This window comes from Neolamprologus multifasciatus, chromosome 3 (assembly GCF_963576455.1).
Source record: "Neolamprologus multifasciatus chromosome 3, fNeoMul1.2, whole genome shotgun sequence".
NCBI lineage: Eukaryota > Metazoa > Chordata > Actinopteri > Cichliformes > Cichlidae > Neolamprologus > Neolamprologus multifasciatus.
In genome coordinates, this window is record NC_140441.1 from 36,362,481 (window position 1) to 36,390,339 (window position 27,859).

A 27,859-nucleotide genomic window follows, 5' to 3' on the forward strand; every position below is an offset into this window, starting at 1 on the left:
CCACACTGTAAACCAGTGGTTCCCAAACTTTTTTTGCTGGGCCCCCCTTGTTTTACAAAAAAAATGTTCGCGCCCCCCCCCCCCCCTTCCCCTCGCGCGCGCACGCATGCAAGAACACGTCCTCCAAAGGCAGAGGCGTCACGGTGTAATTATTTTACATGTAGTTGTTTTTTTTTTTTCCTGTGTAATAATATTTAACATTGCTATCAATACATTTTTCAAAAAATCCCTCTGCAAAATGGGTTCAAAAACATAAACAACTGTTGGATGCTGTTTGTCCGTGATTTGAACCGGGGGAACAAATCGTGGCAGGATCAGCTTGATATTATTTGTATCCCACTGTAACTTTACTGTATAAAGAGCTAGCATCTCCAAAATGTCAGGAGTAGTTAGTCATTACAACAAGTGTTTGTGAACTACAAATCAAGAATGTGGGATACTGTTTGTCCGTGATTTAAACAGCCCAGCGCTGCTCCCGACGAAGGGAAAACCAATCCTGCAGGGAGACCTACCTCGGCACTTGTGCAGGTAAAACCAAAGGGAAGATGTGCTTCACCATATTTTCTAGTCTTTGGCTTAGAATGAAGTTGGTTTGGAAACATATTCAGCTATGCTAGCAGTGTCCAAGCGTTGGGGTTTTTTTTTGTTTTTTTTCCCTTTTCATGCTGCGCCCCCCCTGCAATGGCTCTGCGCCCCCCCTAGGGGGCGGGCCCCACACTTTGGGAACGTCTGCTGTAAACGATGGCTGAGGCCACCACAGAGTCATAGAAGGTCTTCAGGAGTGGGCCTTTCACTCCAAAAGACCTGGGTCTCCGCAGCAGGTACAGCCTGCTCTGCCCTTTTCTGTAGAGGGTGTCTGAATTATCAGCCCAGGTAGCAGGTGTGGCGTCGGCATTATGGATGAGCTCCGGGGGTCGGTGCCCCCTAAGCTGAGTTCTACTTACATACAGCGGGGAAAATAAGTATTTGACACATCAGCATTTCCAGCAGTAAGGGGATTTCCAAGTGGACTATTGACACAACATTCCCACCAGATGTTGCCATCAAGCCAAACATTGAAGTCATACACACAAATCAGAACATTTAAGTATACAAGTTAAACCATAATAAATAAAGTGAAATGACACAGGGAATAAGTATTGAATACATGAAGATAACAAGGGGCAAAATGACATAGAAAGCCAGGAGATCACCTGAAATCTGTCAGTATTGATGGAGAAACCCAGTCCCCTATCAGTACTAACTGGAATCAGCTGCTGTAGTCCTAATTGATGGCCCATAAAGGCCCCTCATTACCCAGAAGGCACACAGGAAAGACTTCATGATGGGTAAAGGCAAAGAACTCTCACAAGATCTGCGTAATCTCATCGTTGAAAAGCATTGTGATGGGAATGGTTATAGGCGCATTTCCAGAATGCTGAATGTTCCTGTGAGCACTGTGGGGGCCATTATCCGGAAATGGAAAGAGCATCAGTTCACCATAAACCAGCCACGATCAGGTGCTCCACGCAAGATCCCTGTCCGAGGAGTCCACAGAATAATCAGGAGAGTACTCCAAGAGCCAAGAACCACTCGGACAGAACTTCAGGAAGACCTTGCATCAGCAGGTACTGTTGTGTCAAAGAAAACTATAAGCAATGCACTGACCCGCCATGGCATCCATGCACGCTCACCACGCAAGACTCCATTGCTGAACAAAAAGCATGTCAAGGCTCGGTTAAAATTTGCGCAACAGCATTTGGAGAAGCCTGTGGATTATTGGGAGACTATAGTATGGTCAGATGAAAGCAAAATAGAACTTTTTGGCAGTCATTCTACACACCATGTTTGGAGGAGAAATGGCACTGCTCACCACCCCAAGAACACCATACCAACAGTTAAGTTTGGGGGTGGAAGCATCATGGTTTGGGGCTGCTTTTCAGCAAGGGGTACTGGCAGACTTCATATCATTGAAGGCAGGATGAATGGAGCGATGTACCGGGACATTCTGGATAAGAATCTGCTGCCATCTACCAGGAAGCTAAAAATGAAAAGAGGGTGGACATTCCAGCAAGACAATGATCCCAAACACAAGGCCAAGGAAACAATGAAGTGGTTCCAAAGAAAGAAAATCAAGTTGCTTGAATGGCCCAGTCAATCACCTGACCTAAATCCCATAGAGAATCTATGGAGAGAACTGAAGATTAAGGTTCATAGAAGAGGCCCAAGGAACCTCCACGATTTAAAGACCGTTTGTGTGGAGGAATGGGCCAGAATCACTCCTGAGCAATGCAGACGACTGGTCTATCCATACAAGAGGCGTCTAGAAGCTGTAATCACCAACAAAGGCTTTTCTACAAAGTATTAAATAAAGTGTGTTCAATACTTATTCCCTGTGTCATTTCACTTTATTTATTATGGTTTAACTTGTATACTTAAATGTTCTGATTTGTGTGTATGACTTCAATGTTTGGCTTGATGGCAACATCTGGTGGGAATGTTGTGTCAATAGTCCACTTGGAAATCCCCTTACTGCTGGAAATGCTGATGTGTCAAATACTTATTTTCCCCGCTGTATCACTATAAGCCAAACTTCAGTCATATGATTTATACATTTGTTTGTAATTTTTTAGCTAATAGTAGCAGTGTTACAAATAAGGACACTGATTTTGGAGACCATGGGTCTGTGCTCTTGGGTCATCAGCTACTCCTTATAGGCTACAATATGTCTCTTTGGGACTACAAAAAGGTCATCATCAGCTCATGAGGCGTTTTTTTAAAAGCATGATCTCACCTTTAATTTCCAAAATAAATTATTCTGAATGTACCGAGTGTTTATGGTTATTATGCATACTGTGGTTCCAGATAGGTTGTTTATGTTTGAATTTGTTGAGTAGGCTATAAAAGTGGCACCATTAAACTGTCCTCGTTTTGTTTATTTGCTTTTTTCCTGTGTGTGTTGCTCGTGTGCACTTTATAAATGCAGCTGATAATGCAGCACTGCATACTTGTATGGTCACTACTGGCTCCAAAAACAAACACAATCCACCAGCCAAAATACAAATGCCAAAGCTCTGACATGTGTTAGCCAACGGTTGATGTGATGGTGACTGTATTAATTTTTTATATAAAGCCTGCAGTCGGGGCTTGATTATATTTACAGTAGAAGCAACATTTTATTAACTGTTAAATAATGAAATGCAGTTATCAACTTCTAGGAGGAGGTTGGGGTGGATGGTGGGTATATAAAGCACAAAAAATGGATTCCAGAAAACATATTATTTTATGCACTGTGAAGTGCATGAAATAAAATGTTTGGATAAAGTCCACACCATGGAGATGAAGATGCTGAGGTGGCGTCTGGGTCTCGGGGCCACCTCAGCTCAACATCTTTGATCATCACTCGGTTACCTCTCGACCGATTTCTCAGGAAATAATGAAGAGTGGCGCCGATCACTGACAAGATGCAAGAGTTGAGGGTCTGATGGTACAGCCATGTTGGCCGTTCTGATGAGAACTCTGTCTCGGAAACAGCCCGACGATTAGACCCAGGCGGCAAAAGGCCACGAGGAAGACCACAAAAAGTGCTGGATGGACCAAATCAAAGATGATATGACTGTGACACTGTAAGATGCTCTGGATATGAAGAAGTGGAGGAAGGCGTGCAAAACAGTGGGCCCTCTATTAAGCAGACATGAACCACTAGGAAAGAAGAATTGTTCTGCAATCTCAGATAATCTGGTTGTAAACATATGAAACAACTGCAAATAAGCATTTTATTCAGTGTTTTTATTTTAGACTTTTCCAGTGATTACAAAGGCTGCTTGACAGCTGAAGAGCACATAAAATGAATATATTTCCCCTACATTCACTCTAACGTTATGACTTTAGTCATATAGAAATATTAAAACAAGGGATCATTCATAGCTACTATAGAGCTCATAAAAATGATGTCACATTACACCCACAGCCTCAGTCGTGGTGGAAAGTGTGAAAGAAAAAAGGTGAGAAACAAGATGAAACAGCGAGAACTGAGACATTCAGGCGGACAAAGAGACATCAAAGATCCGCCGGACTTATTAAAAGAAATCGAATTTGAAAGAACAACCAGAGATAAACTTCAAGGAAAGACAAGTATCTTAGACCTACTGGACCCAATACCACATTCATTTATACTAACACCAGACAGCGGCTTCTTCATCCTGTCAGCATGCACAAGTTACGATTCACAGGCTGTACAATGAATACTAATATACTCCTTTCACACCAATCACAATAACAGATGTCTTCCAATAAGCAACACAGCCCTGGGCTAAATAAATACAACAGGTTTTGGTTGTCTGTGGTGTTTCAGAGCAAAGTATTTTATGATCCTAAAGTCCTTCTTTTACACAATTTTATATTTTCTTCCAAACCTACAGCTACTTTAATGCCACTGTTGTACAAATATTTAGGTCAGACAGGTAGACGCACACAGTAAAACCTTCCATGAAACTTTCAATAAGCCACCAACCAAATTCTGTGCAAATTTCTGGGGACCTCTGAATGAGAAAGCCTTCATCATTGGCAACAGATCAGTCAGGAGTAAGGGAAAGGGATGGCTTACAAAGCAGCTTGCACCACACAGCAAATCCTAAACCTTATGTAATTGTTCAAAAACTGTCATATTTTCCAAAATAATTACTCCTAAATTATGAGGACAGAGCGGAAACGGAGATTGACAGATGGATTGATGTAACAGTGGCAGTGCTGCGGATTCTGCATTGATCCTGTGCCAAAGAGATGGTTGAGTGTGAAAGGGAAGCTGACCATTTACAGGTCGATCGACTTTCTGACCCTCACCTGTGTCAACAAACTGTGGGCAGTGACAGAAAGAATGAGAGTGTGGAAACCAGCAGCAGAATCGAGCTTCCTCTGAGGCGTGCCTGGACTCAGCCTTACATGCGAGGAGCTCGGCAGTAGTTCCAAGCCCCATCTCTTTCAAATTAAAAGGATGACTAAGACACAGTGCCCTCCATAATGTTGGAACAGATAAAACCATGGAAACAATTTCGTCATCATGCACTTGAGTTGTTTTTTGTTGAACTTAAGAAGATGTTTTTTCTGCTTCTCTTCCACTGACGTCTCTTTGGGCCTCATATTTAAAAATGACATTAAAATTACAGTGAAAAGCTGTTAAACACAAAAATTAAACACTGAACCAACTTTGGATGTTATGTCTGCTTCATTTGTCATTAAACAACAAAGGAGCGAGCCTCACCTGACCGTTAAACTGCTTTCAGTTAATCGTCTGATTAAGAAAATGAAACGTGTATAAAATGGCTGGTTTATTCTAAATTTTAAATCCTTGGAGTTAAAGAAATTATTTGACTTTTTAGGAAATACACTGAAGTCAGGAACGCTATAGTGAAAAGAAGGCTGTTATTTCTATATGCACTAATTTATATTTAAGTTGAAAACAGCATGAAAGGAGACGCTGGAGTGGAGTAGTGATATACACATAAATATACATAAATTTTAGGGGTGCAACGATACACAAAATTCACGGTTCGATATTTTTTTGATACAAAAATGTTCATGCCTTTTTAATTTGTCATTTATTAAAATTATAAATATATATTTTAACTCAAAAGTACAGTTTTTAAATGTAATGTTGCTGAAACAACAAAGTAATAAAAAAAAAAAAATCTATCTGATCGAGAAATCACTCATCTTTGGAAAAGAGAGTTTATTACAGAGAAATGGCTCTTTCCAAAATAAAAGCTATACTATACGCTTCTTCTGGGCTATACTCTCAGCAGCATATTAAACATATCAGGTCATCATAAGGAGAATCACGTGCTAACGGCTGTCTAAATGACTCGGGTAAAGTTTGCAGCATGCGTGCTTGTTGTTTTTGTCTGCTTCCACTTATCTTTGCACTAGGATGATGTCGGCGTAAATGTGCAGTCATATTCGTTGTGTTCCCACTAGTGCTGTCAGCGTTAATCTCATTGAAATGACGTTAACGCTACAACACGGCAAATCTCCGTTAACGAGCTACCGCGGATCGCCCCGTCAGTGGGGCTGGACGGCGTCAACACGTTAACAAGCTAACTGTGCTAACGCAGTAGTTCCCACCCATGTAATTGAGCATTGCGTGGCACATCCGACATACTGTTTTACTTTTACCATGACGCGCTTACCATCAGGGTCATACTTCACATGAAAACCAAAATAGTTCCAAACGCCAGATCTGAATGAGGGTGGGGGAGTGTCACTACCCGATCCGTACCGGAAACCCGATCGGTACCCCGCATGCGCAAATCTTACGTCACTTCCTCTCTTTGCCAACATTGCGACATTCAATATATTTGAATGACATGGTTAGCGCCCAGTTAGCTCTTAGCATTTCTCAACAGCTCTGCCTCCTTTTTGACTACCGGGACATTTAAACAATGGATAATCCGTATCCGCAACAAATTCACGCTTTTCTCCTCAACAGAAAGCGTCCCCCGATTGAACAACAGCGCCGTAAAATAAGAACAATGGCGCCTAATGACAGAGTTAATAATACAGACTTTGTAATATGTCACGTAAAGATTCAGCAGCCAGATTAAGTGTTTACTGACAATTGACAGTGATAGCGGACATCATCATCACTATTCCAGTCAATCCTCTCCACACAGACAAGCATAAACACACTCGATTATCACTAAATCAAATTTAACACACGTTTGTAATGATGCCAATTCAGTTTACAATACGGTTCATTCGCTCGGTCAGCAGGTGGCAGTATCCTCGTACACTGGGGAGTAAACTGCCATTAAACAAACAGAAGAAGAAGAAAACATCTGCACATGCGCGGTACGGATTGGGTAGACCCGATTTGTACGGTCCAACTTTGCACATGCGCAGTAAGGATCGGGGAGTACAGTGCAGCCTAGGCGGAGTAGTCGAACGCAGATCCACTGAGCGCTCAACACAGACAGCATCGTCAGAAGAAAAGTTGATAAAATAAATTAAAAATTTTGTATTGTTCGATACATATGCGTACCGAACCGAAAGCGTTGTATCGAACGGTTCAATATCGATACGAGAATCGTTGCACCCCTAATATATTTATATGTATGTATGTATATATCACTGTTGTTGATTCTCTGCCATTCTATCCATTTCCGTGTATTTGCCCTCTGACTTTTTGTGTTTACCAGAAATATATTTCAGGAATTATCTGCACGGCTCAGCCTGCATTTGACCAGCCAGCCGTCCAGCACACGGGTCTGACTCGACTTTATTCAGAATATGAGAGGGCTTTTTGTGCTCGAGCCCTGCAGGGCTGCCCTGTTGTTGCTCTTCAGAGAGCTGCTCAGGATTGATGGGGCAATAACAAAGCCAAGCAGAAGGACCTGTACTGCAACAGAAGGCGGCCTTAATACAGAGCGTTACTCTGAATTGGGTTTTTGGGAGTTGGAAATATGAGAGAGAGAAAGCTTTCAAAAGAAAGAGAGGGAAGTAAAGCAGAGATAGATGGTGACACATTAGTATGCATGAGCGCTCAGGAGGATGTGGAGTATGACTTTGTAATGTGACAGCAAACAAACACAGAGGGATGAACAAGAAGCATCCAAAGGAAAGAGAATGAGCTATCGGATATAATCGGTTCATCCACTGCACTTAACTGCAAAACGGTGTCTTCAAACTTTTGAAGTATATAAAATGGTTTTTGTCCAATTTTGAGTTTGACCAATCAAACTTTTTATAAGATGATGAATGATAATGACAGTTGACAGTAACTTTAACCTTCTTCTGATGATGGCAGTGTTATCTATGTTACAGTGCTAAAACTCAGACACAGTGATAAAGAAACATGTCGAACTGTCACAGCAATATGGCGGCGCAGCACCTGGGCAAAAGGTTTAGTGAAGTGCAGCATTTTCTTTGATAAGTGGACCTGTCCCCCTCAGCAAACCAGCTTTATACAGCAGGAGAGAGACGGGTGGGGTACGCTACAAAAATGAGCATTTGTTGGCCAAAAGCAAAAACCACAGAAGTAAAACACACAAGCCGGCAAAGACAAGAATGAAGACAGAGAGCTAACTTCACCTGTACATCTGTACCTCTTCCAACCCAACTAACCTGTCAGCTGGACACAGCTAGAAGCAACTGCGAGACCCACAGAGATCAAGTGCACTCAGTTCGAAATGATTAATCTACAGAAAGACGTAAGAATTTTTACCTTATTTTAGGTGTCAAACATGTGGCCTGAAGGGTTAGGCCCAGCAGAGGGTTTGCTATGCCTGAAAAACCGCAGTGAAGTCAGTGAATTATTCCAGTTTTATATAAAATATAATGATTCCAGGAATGATGTCGTGCCTGTACAACAGGGGGGTGCAAATGGTTTGTTACAAGGACTCTGAAGGCTTCCCTTCCCATCTCTGCCCAGCTTCCAAAAGGACAACTGGCCTCATGTATTTATTATTTATCACACTGGACTGTAAAGAGCAGAGCAGTGGAGTATTGTGCAATAACCACAATCACAGGACTGTGGTTATTGATTACCGGGGACTGAATTCTTTAGCAACAGTTTCCTGAAATGTGTCACTCAGGAAAAATTCCAACCTCTGCACTCTGAAGAGGTTAAAAGCTGAAGCAGCCTTATATAAGTGGGAAAAAAATAAACTGGCAAGGTTGTAACTCTGCACACGGGTGTTCACTGTTCGTAGACTTAAATCACACCTTTCTTGGCTGCTACTTCAAAGCACATTGTGCGCTGTCTGTCCTGCGTGCTGCACAACAACATTCAATATTTAGTATTTACTGCTGTTTACACTTAGCTAGATTAATGCGATGGTGTTGTGTATAGTATGTTGCTTTGTTTTGGGTTTTTTTTGCTTGTTTTCTATTTTCTATTCTTTTTCTCTCAACAGGTGATCCCGGATATATTTCCCCCCCCCCCACCCCCCCTTTCTCACTGTCCCTCTCCCCTTCTGTTTTTCTTTTCCTTCCTCTTTCTTTCTCCCTTTCCTATCCCTCACTCATGTCTGTCCCATCTGTAACAACTGAAAATAAAATAAAATAAATAATAAAAACAAAGGTCGATCAAATGGACCAATACGGCAATGCCATGATGATCCATTTGGCAAAATAAATCCATTGGGTATCCTTGTTGGTCTTCAGGCAACAATTCTGACGGCTAAAGAACCAAATGGGACAGGCAAAAAAAAAAAAAAAAGGTTGTAACTCTTCTGCCGAGCATCGATTTTCCTGCTTGAGAGGATGAATAGTCTGCAATCACTGCGACCAGTTGTTTTTGCAGCTGCACACAAACACACACACAGAAGCACAGATGCACGCTTCGATCACTCTGATATATTTAGAGCCGAGCGTGCCGTCCCTGTCAGAATTGCTAGTGTGTCATCATGTCAGCGGGGCTGGCAAGCAGGGCGTTTATTTTGAAAGAGGGAACCTTGGGTCGGAGCACCGGGAGAAAAAGAAAAAGAAAAAAATCAGCATGCACACCTAGCCTTCAACAAGTTTGGTGGCAGATGGCTGACCTTGAACAAAAGTTGGTAAACAATTCAAAAGGCACCACAAAAATTAAATATCTATGACATGAATTTAAAGGCTTTTAATGTGAGTAAACATGGCAGCTTGAACAAAATCCACCCATCCACTTAGTCAGTCATGTAACTGATGCTACTCAGTGGAAATTTAACACTGTTTTATGGGACTGAACCATCTTCAGTCATGCTTGGTGAGACTGGTAGTGTTTGCACATTAGATTAAACAGACAGTGTAAGGCTATAATTTATAACAAATCAATGATGTTTACATTATATTTTACATTAAATGACAGTTTTTAAGAAAATACATTCACACTCCATTTGTATTATGTTTAAATGAGCAATTGAGCAGGCTCTAATGGTCCTCCTACTCTCAGTTATTATGCTAATCCTGGCCCTAATTACCAGACTTCACCTCAGTGCTTAAAATAGAAACACAAGTTTTTTGCTTCATCATAGCTAAGTAATTGCTAATTGTACAATGTGGTGGCCATACCATAATGCCAGTATTCCCTTGTAACCCACTGGGCACAAACAAAGACTGTATAAAAAAGGTGGACACGGGTTTAGCATCAAACCTGCATTCTTCCTAACAGTCAGCAGTCTCTGGTTGCAAAGGGACGTTTGATTGTTTATAAAAACATAATATCGGTGCCCATTACTTTAAAAAGTTCATTCACAAATCCACCCCTTTTCATGGTCATGATGAAGAGGGGTCTGCATATCATACAGCACATAGCTAACCTCTAAAAAACCTCCAACAATGATGAGGTGATTAGGACAGGTGAGGAGGTGATGCTAGCAGCTGGTAATGTGTCAACCAAACAAAAACAAATGGCTCAAATGAGCATCGCTGGAGCACAAAGGGTTGATGGAAACTATGATCTGCCGCCCCTCCCTGAGTCTGGTTCTGCTGAAGGTTTCTTCCTGTTAAAAGGGAGTTTTTCCTTCCCACTGTCGCCAAAGTGCTTGCTTGGGTTTTTCCTCTGTGTGTATTATTGTACAGTCTATATTACAATATAAAGTGCCTTGAGATGACCGTTGTTGTGATTTGGTGCGTATAAATAAAATTGAATTGAATTGATACATAATGGAACTATAAGCAGCTGGAAATACATAAAACAACACCCCACATGGCACTGTAACACTTGTGTGCAGCATCTCATCAGTTCAAAGGTTAAGTTACTTCACCTATTGTTAAAATATTACTCAGTAATTTTATACTTTAACATTTCCAGAGAAAAGCACCAGTGAGGTGACTTTTATGCTTAGGTTAAACTTATGCTGTGTCGCTACTATTGCACTGTAATGGCCTTGTAATGGCGCCTTGTTTCAATCTATTCACAATTTTGAATTAGACAGTATGTCGTTAATAGGGATGGGTATTGTTTAGGTTTTATCCGATACCAGTGCCAAACCGGTACTTTTGAAACGGTGCCGGTGCTTAAACGGTGCTCAAACCAGTGCTTAAAGAATGGAGAACACAAAATTGGTCCAAAAACCTCTCATGTTTAGCTGTTTTTTTGTAAAAAGATAACAATGTTAGCCTTTTCTGCAGATATAGGGGATTTATGGTATCACTCTTGGCTGGAAGCAGTGCTTAATCAATGGAAAAAACACAAACTTTGTCCAAACACCTCTTATGTTTAACTGTTTTCCACTTTTTCTTTGGTCATTTTAGCCTTTTCGGCCAGGGAGAAGGGAGTATCTGCCATCAAACAAGACAGCCGCATGTATCCACGACGGTGTTTGCTAGTTCACCTTACGTGCATTAATGTAATAACGTGGTTAGCCTACTCAACGTAAATTACACACGAACAACATTAAGCTACTCACGCAGAGAAGAACGGCTGCTGCTGCATCATCATCCTCATCATTTCTGCTACACTGGCAGGGCTAGGGGCCAGGACTCTCCTCTTTGGCTTTTTGGGGGATGTTTCTAACTCCGGGACCGATAACAGGCAACCCACCCGCCGTAGATGTGCTCGGTGTGAGGTCTCGCAGCAAGCTATATAATACGGTGCATTTCTTGGCTTTTGAAAAAACGCTATGCGTTGCCAGGTGTTTCATCAGATTCAAGGTGTTACCTCCTTTGCACAGTATCACAGTATCATCTTAAAGCACTTGTTGCAGGCTGCTGAGTTTGCATATTTTGCTGTGAAGTACAGCCAGACTTTTGACTGCTTCGCCTTGGGCGTTTTTAATCTGTAACTCTGCTCTAAAAGAACGTACGTACCTGGGTCCGCCTACTGCGCTTGCAAAGGTAAAATGATTGGCTAGAATCTAAAGTGTATGACATCTCAGGGAAAAAAAAAGCACCGAAATGTGCGCTGCTTTTCGGTCTGGTTACTACCGTTTATGTCAGAACCGGTGCCAAACCGGTACCCATCCCTAGACATTAATAGCAGTGGCTCACTGAAAGAGGAGAATGGAAACTGTCCTTCATTTTATTTGCACTAATAAATTCAGCTCCCTCGCAGCTGCGAGCATTCATTGTTTTCTTCCACATCATTAATATCAGTGTTTCCTAGAAATATTGTGATATAATTTCAAGGCCAGATTGCCCACTCCTATTGTAGATGATGGACTTTATAGTGATACTTTTTTCAAAATAAATCCCTCCAGTTCCTCTTTGGATGTTTTAAGATTCCTTAAAGTGATGAGATTTTCAAAATAAGAGGCCCCAAACCAAGTTGGTCCATTTTAGTTACTGTGTAACTATTATCGGCTATCTACCTTAGCCAACTGGCTACATATGTTTAAATTAATAAATATACTACATATACAGCATTTATATTGATACATATATAGCAGGCCAGCAATGATCTCACCAGTTTCTGAAGAAACAGTTAAAAGTGTGTTCCTTAAGCTGTTGTAAATAACTGAGCTGCATATTTAAAACGTGGACTGTGACCTGTTCAGCCTGCTCTTTTATTTCCTTATTTTAGTGTAGTTAAAGCAACATGTTACTTCTACTTCTAGTAATTAGATTATTCAGATGTGTTAGTTTTTGTCCTATTTGTGCTTTTTAAAAATATGTCTTACTTTCCCAATCTGTAATTAAATGGTCAATGCTATTCTGAAACTGTATGCTAGGTGGAAAAAAAAACTATCAAATACATAAATCAGAGTGATGGTATTCAAATGAACTGTTATTTTTAATTCATTTAACCTATACTTGACCTGATGGTTAAATTGCAGGCACCAGATAAAGTAAATGTATTGGTGAGAAAAAGTGGTGTGATTGCTGTCAGCTGGTAATAATAAAAATAATAAACAAAGAAAAACTCACGATTAGATACAAAAACGGAAACAAAAACAAGGACGTCCTGATTTTTTGTGGATTCTGGAAGATTTTCACATTTCAGTTTAGAAGTTTTTGTCATCATCTGTTAAACAGATGTTTAATCTGTAAGACTCTTAATCTGGATCTTAAATTTTTTTTTTGTCAAGTCTGATGACTAATTTTAAAAAATTAAATACAAATGAGCAATTTAAAATCATGGAGGTCAAAATGACAGCACTCGTCTGTTTTCCACACTGTAATATGCAGCATATTGATTACACCCACACAGCCTGAGGTTCATCTCAGCCAATGGGATTCATTCTGCCCTCAGCTGGAGCTTTGCCTCAGGCAGCAGAGCTTCTGTCTTCTTCCAGCTTTCATTGATTTTAGGCTGAATTCCCTTACAGTGGCCGATGGCTGCACCCACATCATCAGCACGCAGTGAGGAGGTCAAAGGTCAAATTGATGAAGTGACTTGAAAACAAAAGGAAAGGACACGGAGACACGCAGGTCCTCTGCTCACGTATGAAGCCCTCAGGGACAATCAATTATTGAGCGAGCCAACCAGAGCTCAGCCTGGCCTGTGTGTGTGTGTTTGCATCAAGCCTGCCTTCACTTCACACTTGTGTGGTTGCCAGGACAACACGTCCCTCGAAGGGAGAGAGAAGCATGTTTGATCAGGAAGCAACAGAGAAGCAGAGACAGACTGATTAACATCCTTTTTATCCTCAATCTTTGTTCAAATTCACATCTTTATGTCTTTTTAAATCTGATTGCTGACACATTATTTTCTATTTCCTCATTTTTTTGAGTGTCCTGTCACCATAATTTGAATTTAAGAGAGACAAACTGTGCTCCCATCTGCTCCCACTTAATAGCAGCTTCTTCAATCTGCTCCATCAATCCTCTTCACCTCTTTCTCTCTAATTATCTTCAGGGTGCTTCCTGTGTCTTTCTCTTCTTCTATCATTCATCGTCAAATACAAGTCTAGGGTCAACACAAACAGAGACTGCAAGCTGAAAGAAAAATGTGGAAAGAGAACAACCACGCAGTGAAATACAAGATGAATTCACTATGTTTCCACAGCAAATAAATACCTCATTGTGAACTTTTATCAACATAACCGGGATGATCAGAGATCATTCTGAACCTCAGCCTTTAAGGAAACAGAACATCCTCAAAGAAACCTGAAGCACCCATTCATTTCCTTTACTCTTGATGCAGAGCAGGGCTGTGGGTTCAGAATATAGTGAATATAAGTGTAACAGCCTGCAAACATAATCTCAGGACCATTATTTCTAAATTAACTCATCGAGTGTTTCATAACAATCTCACAAAAGACTTACTTTGCCACATTAACAGTTCAAATCTCTCAAATATTGCATTTAGATTTATCGCAGATTTACGCAGAACTTACTCAATCTTAAGTATTACTACTACTAACAATAATAATATAGTAACATAACTGCAAGGTACACGCAGGCACACACACAATAAATATTTCAATACTTCCTTAGGTAGAGCAAACTATGAAAGATGACTATTTTTAGGCTCTTTGAGGAAATGCTTTGCTTCTGGTGCTGATCAAATACGGTTGCTAAGGAAGGCAGCCACTGTTTCCAACTGCTGAGATACTTTCTCTGGTACAACCAGACAGACAAACTTGACACATAGGCACATGTAACTGTGTTATCCTGTTCATTTAACACTGTCTATTACTGTTACAGATGGGCAGGACTGATAACATTTACTACACCTGATATCTTTTGATATGAAAATTTGGAAAACAACACTGAGGGCAGCATATAGACATAATGACTCTAAACCAGCGGTCTCCAACCTTTTTTGCGCCACGGAGCGGTTTATGCCCGACAATATTTTCATGGACCGGCCTTTAAGGTGTCACGGATAAATACAACAAAATAAAACTAGTACCGGTACCGAAAAAAAGAAAATTTATTCATAACACACGTGAAAAGACCAAGGAAAACCGAGTAAACGATAAAAACGATAACAAAATAACACTGAAAACCGATAAAAACCCTGAAAACTATACATTTCACACCTGAGCCTCAACTCTCGCGGCCCGGTACCGAACGACTCACGGACCGGTACCGGTCCGAGGCCCGGGGGTTGGGGACCGCTGCTCTAAACCATAACACTTAGTTAGATACTCAGCAGTATTGATACTAGTAGTGCCGTATTCACCTCATTCAGCTGATGCACAACTGGCAGGTGCACAGCCCCTCCCCTCACTAGCAGCTGAACACATTCAACACATTTAACATTTTCATTTTACACAGCTATCATCAACATTAACCTGACCCATGATCACATGTTAATGTTAGCCACTTAAAATGATCAGAAAACAGAATTTTATTTATATAGCACATTTAATTTCATGTTAACTCAGTGTGCTAAACATAAAAGATAAAAACAACTGATGTGGGTCTACAACATGTAAATTGACTGATTCTTATATAGTGCTTTTCTACTCTCTTGGAGTACTCAAAGTGGTCTATACAACATGCCACATTCACCTTATCACACAAGCACTTTCTTTCTATGCTTAGTGCTTCCTAACTACATACACACATTCATACTCGGAGAGCAACTTGGCGTTAGTATTTCCAAGGATACTTGACGTGCAGACTGGAGGAGCCAGGAATAGAACCACTAACCTTCCGATAAGTAGGGGACCTGCTCTACCCCCACATAGCTTATAACAGTAAAAAAAAAAAAAATCCACAAATCAATGAAATGCACATGTGCACACACACTCTGTTATTAAGTGTGCAACTGTGAGAATAAAAAGGTTCTGAGTCTGTCAGTGGGCAGCTTGTTCCCAAGAACAGGACCACAGTAATTGAAAGCACTTTGAACACACTTAGATCCAACTCTATTAAAACAGTTCACAGACCTGCACCTGATGACCTGCAAAATCTAATCAGGTTATAGAAACTGAAGAAGTCAGAAATGTACTGAGGGACCAAACCACTGAGAGCTTTAGAATACAATAGCATATAAAAGAATAGCTTCACATAAATAGTTAGACAACAGGAATGAATAACAAAAAAGAGGAATATATACAAAATAAGAGGAAGACACACATTAAAAGGACAAGTTACAAAGTGCCTAAATGTAGTGCAAAGGACTTGGTCCAAGTATAGAGTCTGTGTGGTAGTGGTCTGAGTGACTGTGGGTGGGCAGGAGTGGGGTGTGGGGGGATAGTGTTTGTTTACAGTCCGAATGGCCCAGAGGAAGAAGCTGTTTGTGAGTCTGGAGGTGTGGGACCTGACTGACCTGAGGTACTGTCCGCAGGGCAGCGTGTCAAATATGCAGTGGGCAGAGGGCAGGGGTCACCTGTGATGGTGCTGGTTTTCCTGAGACAAGAGGATCTGGTGATGGCCTCCAGGGTTGGCATAGGGCAGCCAGTGATTCTTTGGACAGTGTTAATTACCCTCTGCACAGCCTTCCTGTTCTCAGCTGTGGCCCCTGCGTACCAAACACAAGGCAGTAGGAGAACATGCTCTCCACTGTGGAGCGGTAGAAGGCCAGCAGCAGCTTCCAGTCCAGGTTATTCTTCCTCAGGACACGAAGGAAGCGCTGCTGCTGGGCCTTCTTTACCAGGACATTGGTGTTGTGGGTCCAGGTGAGATCAGTGAAGATGAGGCAGAGAATCTATTATGAAATACTAAATGGATTTAAAGGTAGTACTGAACTGAAGGTCAAACTGAAGGTCAAATTTCCATGTATGCGTAAGGACGACTGTATTCTGAATTACCTGTATGTATCAATACTGCTGCTAATAAGGATGTAATATGATAGTAGTTTATTATCAAGCCTATGCGGAACATGTTTCAACTGAAGAGCTCAAGGAAAGAAACAGTGGCTAAACCAAAGAAACATAGCAGAAAACAAAAAGGGGAGATGAAAAGATTACCTTTGAAGAAGCAGGTGGATTCACTGCCACAAAGGAGTGAGGGAGCCTTTCATTACCTTTGATTACCTTCGTATTTTCATTTATATAAATTCCTGCCAAATTAAAGTCAACAAAGCCTATAACATTCTGTGGTCATGTTTCATATCGAAGGTTTACCTGTTGTAATTTTCATTCCCTAATCATCAACTATCAATCCCCGTGTCCCTTCACATTAAAAGTCTTCCAGAAATGACAGCTCGGCAAAATTAAAGGGAAATAAAGCTGTCGATTCACAGGTTGATCTACGTTCATACCATCACTTATGGTCACGAGCTCTGGCTTATCACTGAAAGAGTGAGAGTGCAGATGCAAGAGGCAGAAATGAGTTTCCTCTGAAGAGTGGCTGGGCTCTCCCTTTGATAAGATTGTAGTTTGGCTATCAGGAGGCCACTTGTTTTGCGAATCATTGTAAATAGCAAAAATAAACAAATGAAGCTAAGTGCACAATTGGAGCTAATGCAATGAAATCTCAATCTTATGTGTACTGTAATGGGTAAATTTGAATAACAATTAAGTAAGCTTGTATCTAAAACATGCAAAATTACAACAAAAATGGGAATTTGTGCATCATTGAGTGGCTTATAATGGCTATAACCATCAAAATCTGTAAAGTAGAATAACTGGAGACACCTGTTAAATAAAACAACAAAATATTACTTTAAAATGCCACATTTCAAACAATTGGGAATACTAAATGAATAAAGGCAAATTCAGTGAAGGATAAGTTACAAATCAGGGATGAAGATTTAAAACGTATGAAATTATTAAATGAAAGGCCTGTTTATGATCTACTTCCTCTTTGATCTTTTGTTTATTGTTCTTCCTCTTTTGTAGGTCTTTCTTTGACGTTTGTACAGCTGGATATCGATCTCTGTCCTCTCTCTCCCTCTCATGTTTTATTCACCCGTTTAGACCGAGGTATCCCATTTCCTGCTTGGTGGCCATCTTGGTTGGTGGCACTGCGACTTGGCAGTTGGCTTCACACTGCCATTGCTCGCTTAGCTCAGCTCTGATTTTTCTTTTCCCATCTGTTAAAGCACACACACACACGCTGGGATGTGTCCCAGATTCACGTCTCAGCAGGCAAAAAGTTCAAATCAAGTTTTAATGTTCCCAATTCTCGCATGTGATTGGCTCACACAACCCATGAGCAAGGAGTGGAAAACACAAAGGTTTTTTTTTTATGCTCTCCATTTGAAAAACGTTCTGCTTGCAAGGTTTCTGTCACAGATAAGACGAGCCTGGTCAAATGAGGTGAGCAGATTGTTGTTAAAGCTGTCGCAACACATGACTCATCTGTTGAGCTCTGCCTAATTCACTTTGCTCTACAATCTCACCTCAATTATAGCTAAAAATTTATATGTTAACCTTTTAATCTAATTTTTGCCTGGAGCCTATCCCATCCGTTGTAATCTGTTATATACAGATTTAGAATCACAAGCTAGCCTCACGTGCATGGACTGTGGTTGGAAGCTGGAGTATCAGACAAGAATCCATGCAGGCACAGGGAGAACCTAAAACCTCCATCCTGGATTTGAACCCTTGACCTACTTGTTGTGAGGCAACAAGATCCACAACACCAACGCTGGATTACCAAAACCTGCAGTTTCTTCTAACAGCTACTTGACAATGGCTCCAAAAGTGAGTCAATACCAGTTGACTCCTGTTAGAGCAGAAATAAATGTGTTTACAACCTCATACAGTTTTACTCTCTTAAACTAGTTTTGCTCTCTGTCTGACATAAACCATGGCTGTGAACTAGATCATGGTTAACCACAACAAATGAATGGAGGATGTTTATAATGCACACATGTTTTTTTTTTTTTATCAACCCCTGCAGTTAATTATGCTAATCAGTTTCAGTGAGTTAAATTCTGGCATTTTATTAGTATTTTATTTATTTTTTTAGATATCTGTGTCTATGGTGAATAACTAATATTTCTGGGTGCGCCTCTAGTGGCCAGTGGATGAATTACATATTTTGTCCTTTATTTTTCTTACACAACATTAACTTGACATTCCTGAAATGAGACAGAAGCTGAAAATAAACAAACACATAAGTCCTAATTTCATAATAATGTGCTACGTCTTTTCATTTTCTGAGTTCAGACTTCCTCCATTTGTCCTATTGAATTAGATTTTTCCAACCTGCTATTACTTAGTGAAGCAGCACACTGTATTGCTGCGCTGCTGCATGTAATCACGGGTTATTATCTCTCACCTCTGCAGCTCAGCATCTACCCTGTCGTTCAGACTCGGTTCTCTCTGCTTTGTGCTTGTGTGTTTGCACTCTGCCTGGTACAGCCATGAATAAACCATGGCTGTGAACGACATCACAGCAGTCAGAGTGTCGATGGTTAATCAGCACCAGAGAGATGACAAATCGGGTTTATAATTCAGTTTGCACACAGAGAGAAACTCATAGATACAGGCAGACAGACAGTCTCTCTTTTCTGGTTTCCAGAGTTACGGGTGTCTGACATCTCGTGCTGCCTGCTGCCCCCTCACTTTCCAATAACGCCTACTGGTGATTCACAGATCTATTTCAGGCCTCGCTACCTGGCTGCTAGCCGTCGACCTCTCACCTCAAAGATCCGTTGCCACCTCAAATCAAACGGGAAATTCATATGTGACAAGTCAAAGGTGTTTTTAAAGAAACACCTGTAGAATCTGGATTTATAACTGAGATAATACCTCATTTATACACTTAGCTTGTGATCCACCGTACACAGCAACACAACATGACAAGTTCATTCATGATTTTAGTTTATTTTGACTCAGCCTGCTTCTGAAAATAGTCACCAAATGTCAATAAATCTGCCACTGAAATAGTCCCGAACAAGGATAATACTCAGCTTTATTCCAGAAATAAAACTGTATATTTACAAGTCATTATAAAAGATTTCCATGTTGAATAGAACAGAGAGTCCAATCTGAAATTACTGGGAGCTAAACTCAATGCATACTGATGCTTCTGCTCCTTTTCTATGTAGCAACACCAGATTTATCTTTTAAGTTTCCCTTTAATCCTCTGCTTCCATTTTTAATTGTTTGCCTCCTTTAAAATGTTTTAGGTTCATAGAATTGTTCTCCATCCAGAGTTTCATTAGCATTGTTCTTATTTAGCAGTTACTATCTCTGAGTTGTAACATCTGTGCACTACACTCATATTAAAGTACTAGATTACACAGTCTCTTAATCTTGATTTTAGGTATTTTCCAGTCCCACTGCCACAGATGCCAGATGCCTTTCAACATTTATGAAAGAACAGGTTGTTCTTAAGCGCTCACCGAATTCAACTCTGGTACTGTAACAGGATGCCACAGTTGCAACCAGTCAGTCTGTGAAATTTCTTCCCTTAGATATACCACGCTCAACTCTACATGGTGTTACAGTGGTCCTTCGCTATAATACAGTTCACCTTTCGCGGCCTTGCTGTTTTGCATTTTTGGAAGTTTTTTTTGTGTGTGTGTGTGTGTGTGTGTTTGTGTGTTTTTATAGCCCATTGTGTTCTGCATCCTAATTGGTTGTAGACCACTGTCAATCATCTCGTGCCGTGTCTCCTGTACAGGACAGAATGCAAAATTTACAAATTTGACAAGCTGAATTACAAAATCTTTGATCACTATCAGTGTGACTTTGAAGTGCTGTACTGTATGTATGTAAGTTTTCTCAAAAAGACACAACAATGTCGATGAAACATTTTGCACCATCAAAGCCAACCGCCGGTGCCTTTGGGTTCATTCTATCTCTGGACTTATTTTTCTATGAAGGTTTGAACTTTGAGAGTGTTTAAACAAGAGTGAAAAGTGTGAAAATGTTCGTGCCTGTCGGAGAAAAGTGTATAAAGTGTGTAGTGAGGGGTTTTACAGCCTTGAAACATCTATAATAATTGTAAAAAATAAAGTTGGCTACTTCGCGGATTTTACCTATCGCGGGTTATAGAACGTAACTCCAGTGATAAACGAGGGACAACTGAACTGCAAAACAGAAGTGTTTAGGAGCCACAGCAGCTCATTCACAAAGTGGCAGGTCATGTAAAGTTATAGAGCACAGTTGCTGAGTGCTGAGGAGCATTATGTATAAAAGTCAACAACACTCTGCTGAGTCAGTGACTCTGGACTTCTAAACTTTCTTTGGCATTAAAATCAGCACAGAAGCTGTGCTCTGGGAGTTTCACTGTGCTGGTTTCTATGGCTGGAAGCCTGACATCGCCACACACAATGCCAAGCCCCGGATGGAGTTGTGGAAAGCATGCCACCGCTGTTCTCTGCAGCAGTGGAAATGAGGAGTCATGTTTCTTTATCCAGCAATCATCTGACGAGTCTGATGAATGTGTTTGGCAAATGCCAGGAGAACATGCCTGAAGGTTTAGTTCCAGTCAAAGGAAATCTTAATTCTTTAGCGTACCAAGACAAGATGGCCAATTCTAAGCTTCCGACTTTGTGGGAACAGTTTGGGGAAAAACCCTTTTCTGTTTCAGAGTGACTGTGACCAAGTGACACAGCAAGGTCCATAAAAGCATGGTTGGATGAGTTTGACGTGGAAGAACTTAAATGGTCCTCACAGAGTCCTGACCTTAACCCCATTGAACACCTCGGGGGGGCTGTGGCTCAGGAGGTAGAGCGGCTCATTTACTAATTGGAAGGTTGATGGTTTGCTGGCTGCACCATTCTGCTGGCCAGAGCATCCTTGGGCAAGATACTGAACCCAGACTCACTTCTGCTGTGTTCATTGGACTGTGAATGTTAGATAGGAAGCACTTTGACATAGAAAAAAGTGCTTGTATGAATGTGTATGTGAATGGGAGAATAAAGTATGTTGAATGCTCAGGTAGAGTAGAAAAGAACTATAGAAGAACCAGCCCTTTCAGTTTTGGATGAACTAGAACGAACAATGAATGCTTTGGGAGATTGAGATCCAGGCGCTCGTATCCAACATCAGTGTCTGACCTTACAAATGCTCTTCTGGATAAGTGGGCACACTCCAAAATATTGTGGAAAGCTTGATGGGATGCCATAAGAGCTACTGTAAGTGTAATGTGTAGAATAGCTTTGTCCATACAGTGTATTTATACCCTCACAGAGAACCATGTATAAGAAGATCACTTTTTACTTTGCACACATCTTTACAGCCTGCTTAGACATCTGAAAGGTGAAAAACAGCCTTCGATGAGTATGACACGAGTACCAATCCAGAACCAGCCGAGCCAGCCGTTCGTCTCTTTTGGATAGACTGTGCCACATAAAAACAGAACCTGACTGCCTTTGGTGCACCAGGTTCAGAGTTAACGCTGTCCTCTGGAGCTGTCTGAACCTGCAGGATGCCCTCCGTCTCTGTTGCTGTACTTTTTATTTTTGCTTTTTGCTCTGCTCTGCTGCAGTGACCCAGTTTCTCCCTGAGGGATCAATAAACATTATCTTCTCTCTTTATCAGCACCCGCAAACGCAACGAATGTGTAGGAATTTGTCCCGATGACAGATGAGACGGAAAGCAAACATGGACAACATCGATCTGCTGTTTTTGTTCCTTGTTCTCTCTTCCTCCTATTTTATTTTTTACACTTTTTAAGGACATCAGTGAAGCCCTCGGGGTCAGATTACTGCATGAAAATGTCATATTAATAACATTTTCATTGATTTCGACTCTCTTTAAGAACAGTGGGAGGCCCAGACAAGCACAGACACACATTAATTTACCAAAGAAGAGCAAAGATAAGAGTAATTTGTGTGTCACGACTTTATTTCCTCTTCTTTCCTCTCTGGTAATCGTCTGTGATGTCTCCAATTTATGAACCTTAACAGCGCGTGACTATCCAAGTGTTTATAGCACAACTACCAGCTACAGCAGTAAAAGTGTCTTACAGTGACTCTCCGCAGACACTTAGCTGTTAATATTTCTTGCAAAATAATCAGAATAAGAGCTGTTTTAATAAGTATAGGAGCAGCAGGGGCATCAGCTGCATTAGTAAGAGCGGTAAAAGCAGCAGTAAGAGAGGAAGTCATTTTAATTTATAGACAAGTGAGAAGTTGTTTGACCACTTTGAGTAAGACTAGAAATGCACTGTGCAACTGTGGTTTTTTCCCAAGCACATATAAAAAAAAATACTAATTGGTACTATGCATAGAAATTCTGCAACATTTTTCACAAAGTCCATTTTTGTAGTGTGCAACACTGTCAGTGGAGGTTAAAGATTGGCCTCTGAAAGGTACAAACCACAAGCATTCAATGAAAAGGGGAAGCGCTCCAGTGACAAGCACACGCTAAGCAATTTGTTGTTTCCCGATGACACTTTGAGTAGAGGAGCTGGGTTATTAAAACTCTGACCTTCCAGCTTCACCTCCTGAGCCTCAATCGACCCGTAAAACTGAAGGTACAACTGGATACTCGGGTTTGTTGACCTGCTCCTGCCGTCATCCTGCTGCGAGATCGCCAATAATCAATAACCAACCACTGTCCCTGAGGAGGGCTGTGGAGGAGGGTTAAGTGTACTTGTTAATTAAACTGTAATTTAAAGTCAAACCAGATTAAAAAACAAACCACACTTCTTTCAGTTTTCTCTAACTCTGGATCAATGAAGACACTCTACACACATTCATTCATTTCAAAGAGGAACCAGTACGAGCCCAGGTCTGCAGGGATTGTTTAAATGGACAGGTGTTGACATGGATGGTATGAAGGCACATTGAATCTGGAATCTTGAACTAAAATAATTAATCTAACAATTCTGAGAACAGGAAATGAATGCATTCATAATAACAAGCTGAAAAAAACCCCCACAGTTACTTGAGAGCTAATGGCCAATCAATCTGACCATCTTTGCTCCCCAAGATCTTTATCCCGCAACACAACTTTATAATTTGCTTTACTTTCACAGGGTCAAACGCTTTATTGCAAGGATTCTACAATAATACCGAGAAAACAGAAAAACCCAAACAATCACATCGGCCCCTTTGACCAAATGCTGTGGTGACAGTAGGAAAGAAAAACTCCCTTTTAACAGGAAGAACCCTCCAGCTGAACCAGGTGCAGGGTATAACAGCCGTGACTAGTTGGAGGTGAAGGGAAGAAGATTGGGCCCCAACCTTAAGCGTGGTGTAGTTATCAGCAAGCTTGGCAAGCTTATGAGCAAGCCCCACCAATAAATGAACACTAATAATAACTACAGATTAATAAAATACTAGAACTGATGGTGTGAACCACACAGTGGAGGAGATTTGTTATGTAATTCCATTAAAATGGCACCAACAGCACAGATATAGTGGAGAAGTCAACTTCCGCGATTTAATTAGTTCAGGTGAGCTAGCTGTCAATTAAGAGCCCCGTCCTGTTCTTCAGTTTCCAAATGTAGGAGCTATGGAAGCACAGTTGTTATGAAAGTGAATCCATCCACAGGGGCTAACACGGTTTTTGTAACCAGGCTCTAAACATAGACACAGCCTCAAGTAGAGGCTTGTTGCTTGGGCTCTAGGGCTGCAGCTATCATTTATTTTAGCAATCGAGTAATCTATTGATTATTCCATCAATTAATCAAGTAATCAGATGAAAATTTTTTTTGTCTTATTAATGAGCAATTGTAAATATTCAAGAGAGAAAAAACTGGTCTTTCAAAATGAACTGCTTATTGGTTTCCATTTTAGAAATCGCAATTTTTAAACGTTTAACTGCAACCAACATCTCAAATAACAAAATAACTAAACCCTTTGACTGTATTTACGCGCCATATTAAATTTGTATTTTTTTAAAGGAAACATTTTCTTAAATGGAAAAATATATTAAAAAAAATCTCAAGTACAGTCAAAGGTCAAATCAAATATAATAAGATAAATAAACAATCTGAACTAAGGCATAAAAATGTACCTTTACTCTGTCTTTTTTTTAAGGTTTTCTGACATTAATTGAATTTTATTTCAGTTTTATTTAGCGGCAAATCACAACAATAGTCACCTTAAGGCGACTTATATTGTAAGGTAGACCCTACAATAATACATACAGAAAAAACAACAACAATCCTATGAGCCCCTATTAGCAAGCACTTTGGCGAAAGTGGGAAGGTAAAACTCCCTTTTAATGGGAGGCAACTTTTTTGTGCTGCTGAAAAATGGTGTAGATGTTAATAAATAATAATAATTCAGTGTCCAACAGACAGTGTCCAATTTGATATTGTTTCACTTTCAATCTGAAAAATGTTACGAAAGCCTTGCAATTAATACACCCTATGCCCTTCTTAGACTCAACCCTGTTCGCTTCCATGTAAAACAGGACAGCTGCTGTCAGCCTTCAGCAAGCTGTCTAATTAAACCAGTGTGACTAAGTTAACAGTTTTGTATATTTTCTGGAGGCTTACTGCTGATTTTTCTCAGCATAAAACAAACGGTGGTGGATGGAGCAGTAAAAAGTTTGTTGATCAGGTGTTTTAATGAAGGACTGAAAATGTAAAAGGTGAGTGCAGGAACAGCGCTGATGTTTTGGATGTTTTCTTTCACTCGGCCTGAAATTTGGGGCACTATGGCCTTGATGTTGTTTAACTTTTTAATCACACGCTACTCCTAAATACATATCTATTGCAGGTCTGTTTTTAAGTCTCAAATGTAGGTGAAACACTCTAGTTTACATAGTTAATTACATCAGGGTGCAACAGAGCCATGCGTTAAACTAAGCACTGAAGCAAAGAATTTGGGTGAATAATTTATTTAATCAAATTACTTGATGAATAATTGCAGCCCTAACAAACTTCAATATAAGGAACCCGAGTCCCCTCCTCCTCCTGTCCCTTATTATTTTTCACACACATGACCATTCAGCTCAAAGTCCTGCCACTTTTCCATCTGCAACCTCACAGAGCTGCCAGCATGACCGACATCACTCCACAGCCGACATGATAAGCGAGGAACCCTGTGGGGAGGAGGCCGGATGGACAGACGCTGGGTCATACAGATTCTGTCTGTCTGTCTGTTTGTGCTTCCCTCTTTGTATTCATCTCACATTCAGATTCAACCACCAGAAAACAGGCTGAAAGATTAAAGCGGTTCCCCCAAAACCTCCAAAGAAAAACATGTCAGCAAGTGTTAAAAATAAATCCTAATCATTAATGAGACTGAAATCTGAGCCTGAGTTATGATTACACTGTAATGATGGACAGATGATGGAGGGCGGTAGGAGGTGGATGTGAAGGAAAGTGGAAAATGAAAAATGGAGGCATGATGATCGGAAAAAAAGAAAAAAAGATTAAACAGAAGGATCGATGGTGAAGAAATCTGGGAGCAGAGGATGAGTGTAGGAGGAAGAAAGAATAAAGGAAACATGGATTAAAATGATGATCAGAGGGTGGATGAGGGGATGTTAAAAGACAGAAAAATAGCACAAGGAGGGGGAGAAGTGAGAAGAGATGGAGGAACGTCTCAAAGAACAGGGGGATGAGGAAGAGTGGAGGAAAAGATGAAGGGAGGACTGAAAAGTAAAAAGAGAAAGAAGAAAAAGAAGCAGAGGGGATGTTCAGGTGTCTAAAGCTAAAAGATGTTGGGTTGGTAATGGATGGATGAAAAGAAAAAGAAGCGTGTGGAGAAAGAGACAGGATTGGAAGATGGGAAAGATGGAGTGATAGAGGGATTGAGCAAGAAGAAAAAGATGGAGGGATAGGAAGGAAAACAGAGGGTGGATGGAGGGATGGATAAGAAAGAAGCGAGTGGATGGAAGGAAACCGAGGAGAGATCAGGAGAAGGAGGTGATGCAAGAGGCACAGAGAGAAAAGGAGGGATGGGTGGAGATATGATGGCGTGAAAGATGGAAAAGATGATGGAAGGAGGACAAGAAGGAGAAAGATGAAGCAGCGTTATAGAGGAGGGATGGATAACAATAACACGAAGAGGCGAAGAAAGTGTGGAGGAAGAAGGGATGGATGAAGGAGAAGGAAGAGGATGATGATGATGATGATGATGAAGGAAGGTTGTATTTTAGAGGTGTATCGATTTTTAAAAAGGATGAAGGAAGACGATGGAGAGATGGCGGAAGAAGAAGAAGATGGAGGGATGTGAAGGAGGAAGGAGGGAATTCCCTGTTGCGTGGATCAACAGCCAATCAGCTGCACACACACACTTTCAGCTCACACAGTGTTACATAACATTACATGCAAACCTCTCAGTGTGTGTGTGTGTTTGAGGGGGGCATACCCCGCTTTTAATTCACACAAAACATCGCGAGAAATCTGAATATTTTACACACAAATCTCGTTTTTATCTGAGGAAAATAATCAGACACAAAAACAAATTTAAAAACATCTGAATGAGGTAAAATGTAGATTTTTAATACTAACTCGCAGCTTTTAACGGAATAAACGTGATTTCATTAAAGACTAAACGTGTTTTTGTTGATATGAGTGGATTTATGTGCAACCACAGGTCCACAGGTTTGTTTGTTTTTTTCCGCAGAGAAATGTACAGACACATGAAGGGAAACAGGAAGCGTGTCTCTCGCTTCTTCTTACCTGGGTGGCTTTATGGAACTGCTTCTTCAACCCCGCGACAGACATCACTTCAGCGGCGGAGGCAGCAACCACAGAGAGACGGTGTGTGAAATATTTATGTGAAAGCTGCACGCACAGCACGGAGCCTGGGACGGGAGCGAGGTGGAGCCCGAAGAGACGGCGGTAAATCCTCCGGTTCGCTTTAAAGTCGGTACTGTCCGCTTATTGTGGAGGAAAAGGTGGTGGAAACGCGAGCCGCTGATCGCCAAACCAAACCCAGCTGGATCTATTTTCAGTCAGAGAGAGAGAGAGAGGAGGAGAGGAGGAAGAGGAAGGGCAAAGATCCTCTAATGAGAAAATGGATCACACCAGCCTCTTCATGCTGGCACTAAAAACTCATTTCATATTTATGATCTTATTCTTTTGCCCTTTTGTCCACCAGTGATGTGATGTGCTTATAAACCAGGATGTCCAGCTCTCAGTTTATGGCTCATGGGAAACTTTCTCCATTCAATCACATGCTTGATGAGACCAAAACTAAAAGCTGGACTTCAATGGGAAAACAAGCTTGTTTAGTCTCAACATAAAGTTCAGTCAGAGCCCA

General features: G+C 40.9%; 1 protein-coding gene across 1 annotated transcript in view; it reads right to left on the reverse strand.

Moving 5' to 3' along the window:
- LOC146522904 (endophilin-A1-like) overlaps positions 1-27,587 on the reverse strand; it is a 56,586-nt gene extending 28,999 nt beyond the window's left edge. The window contains exon 1 of the mRNA XM_085142012.1: positions 27,277-27,587. Within this exon, the coding sequence (XP_084998138.1) occupies positions 27,277-27,321 (45 nt within the window). The 5' untranslated portion in view covers positions 27,322-27,587. The remainder of the gene's footprint in view (positions 1-27,276) is intronic.
- Between the last annotated feature and the right edge of the window lie 272 nt (positions 27,588-27,859).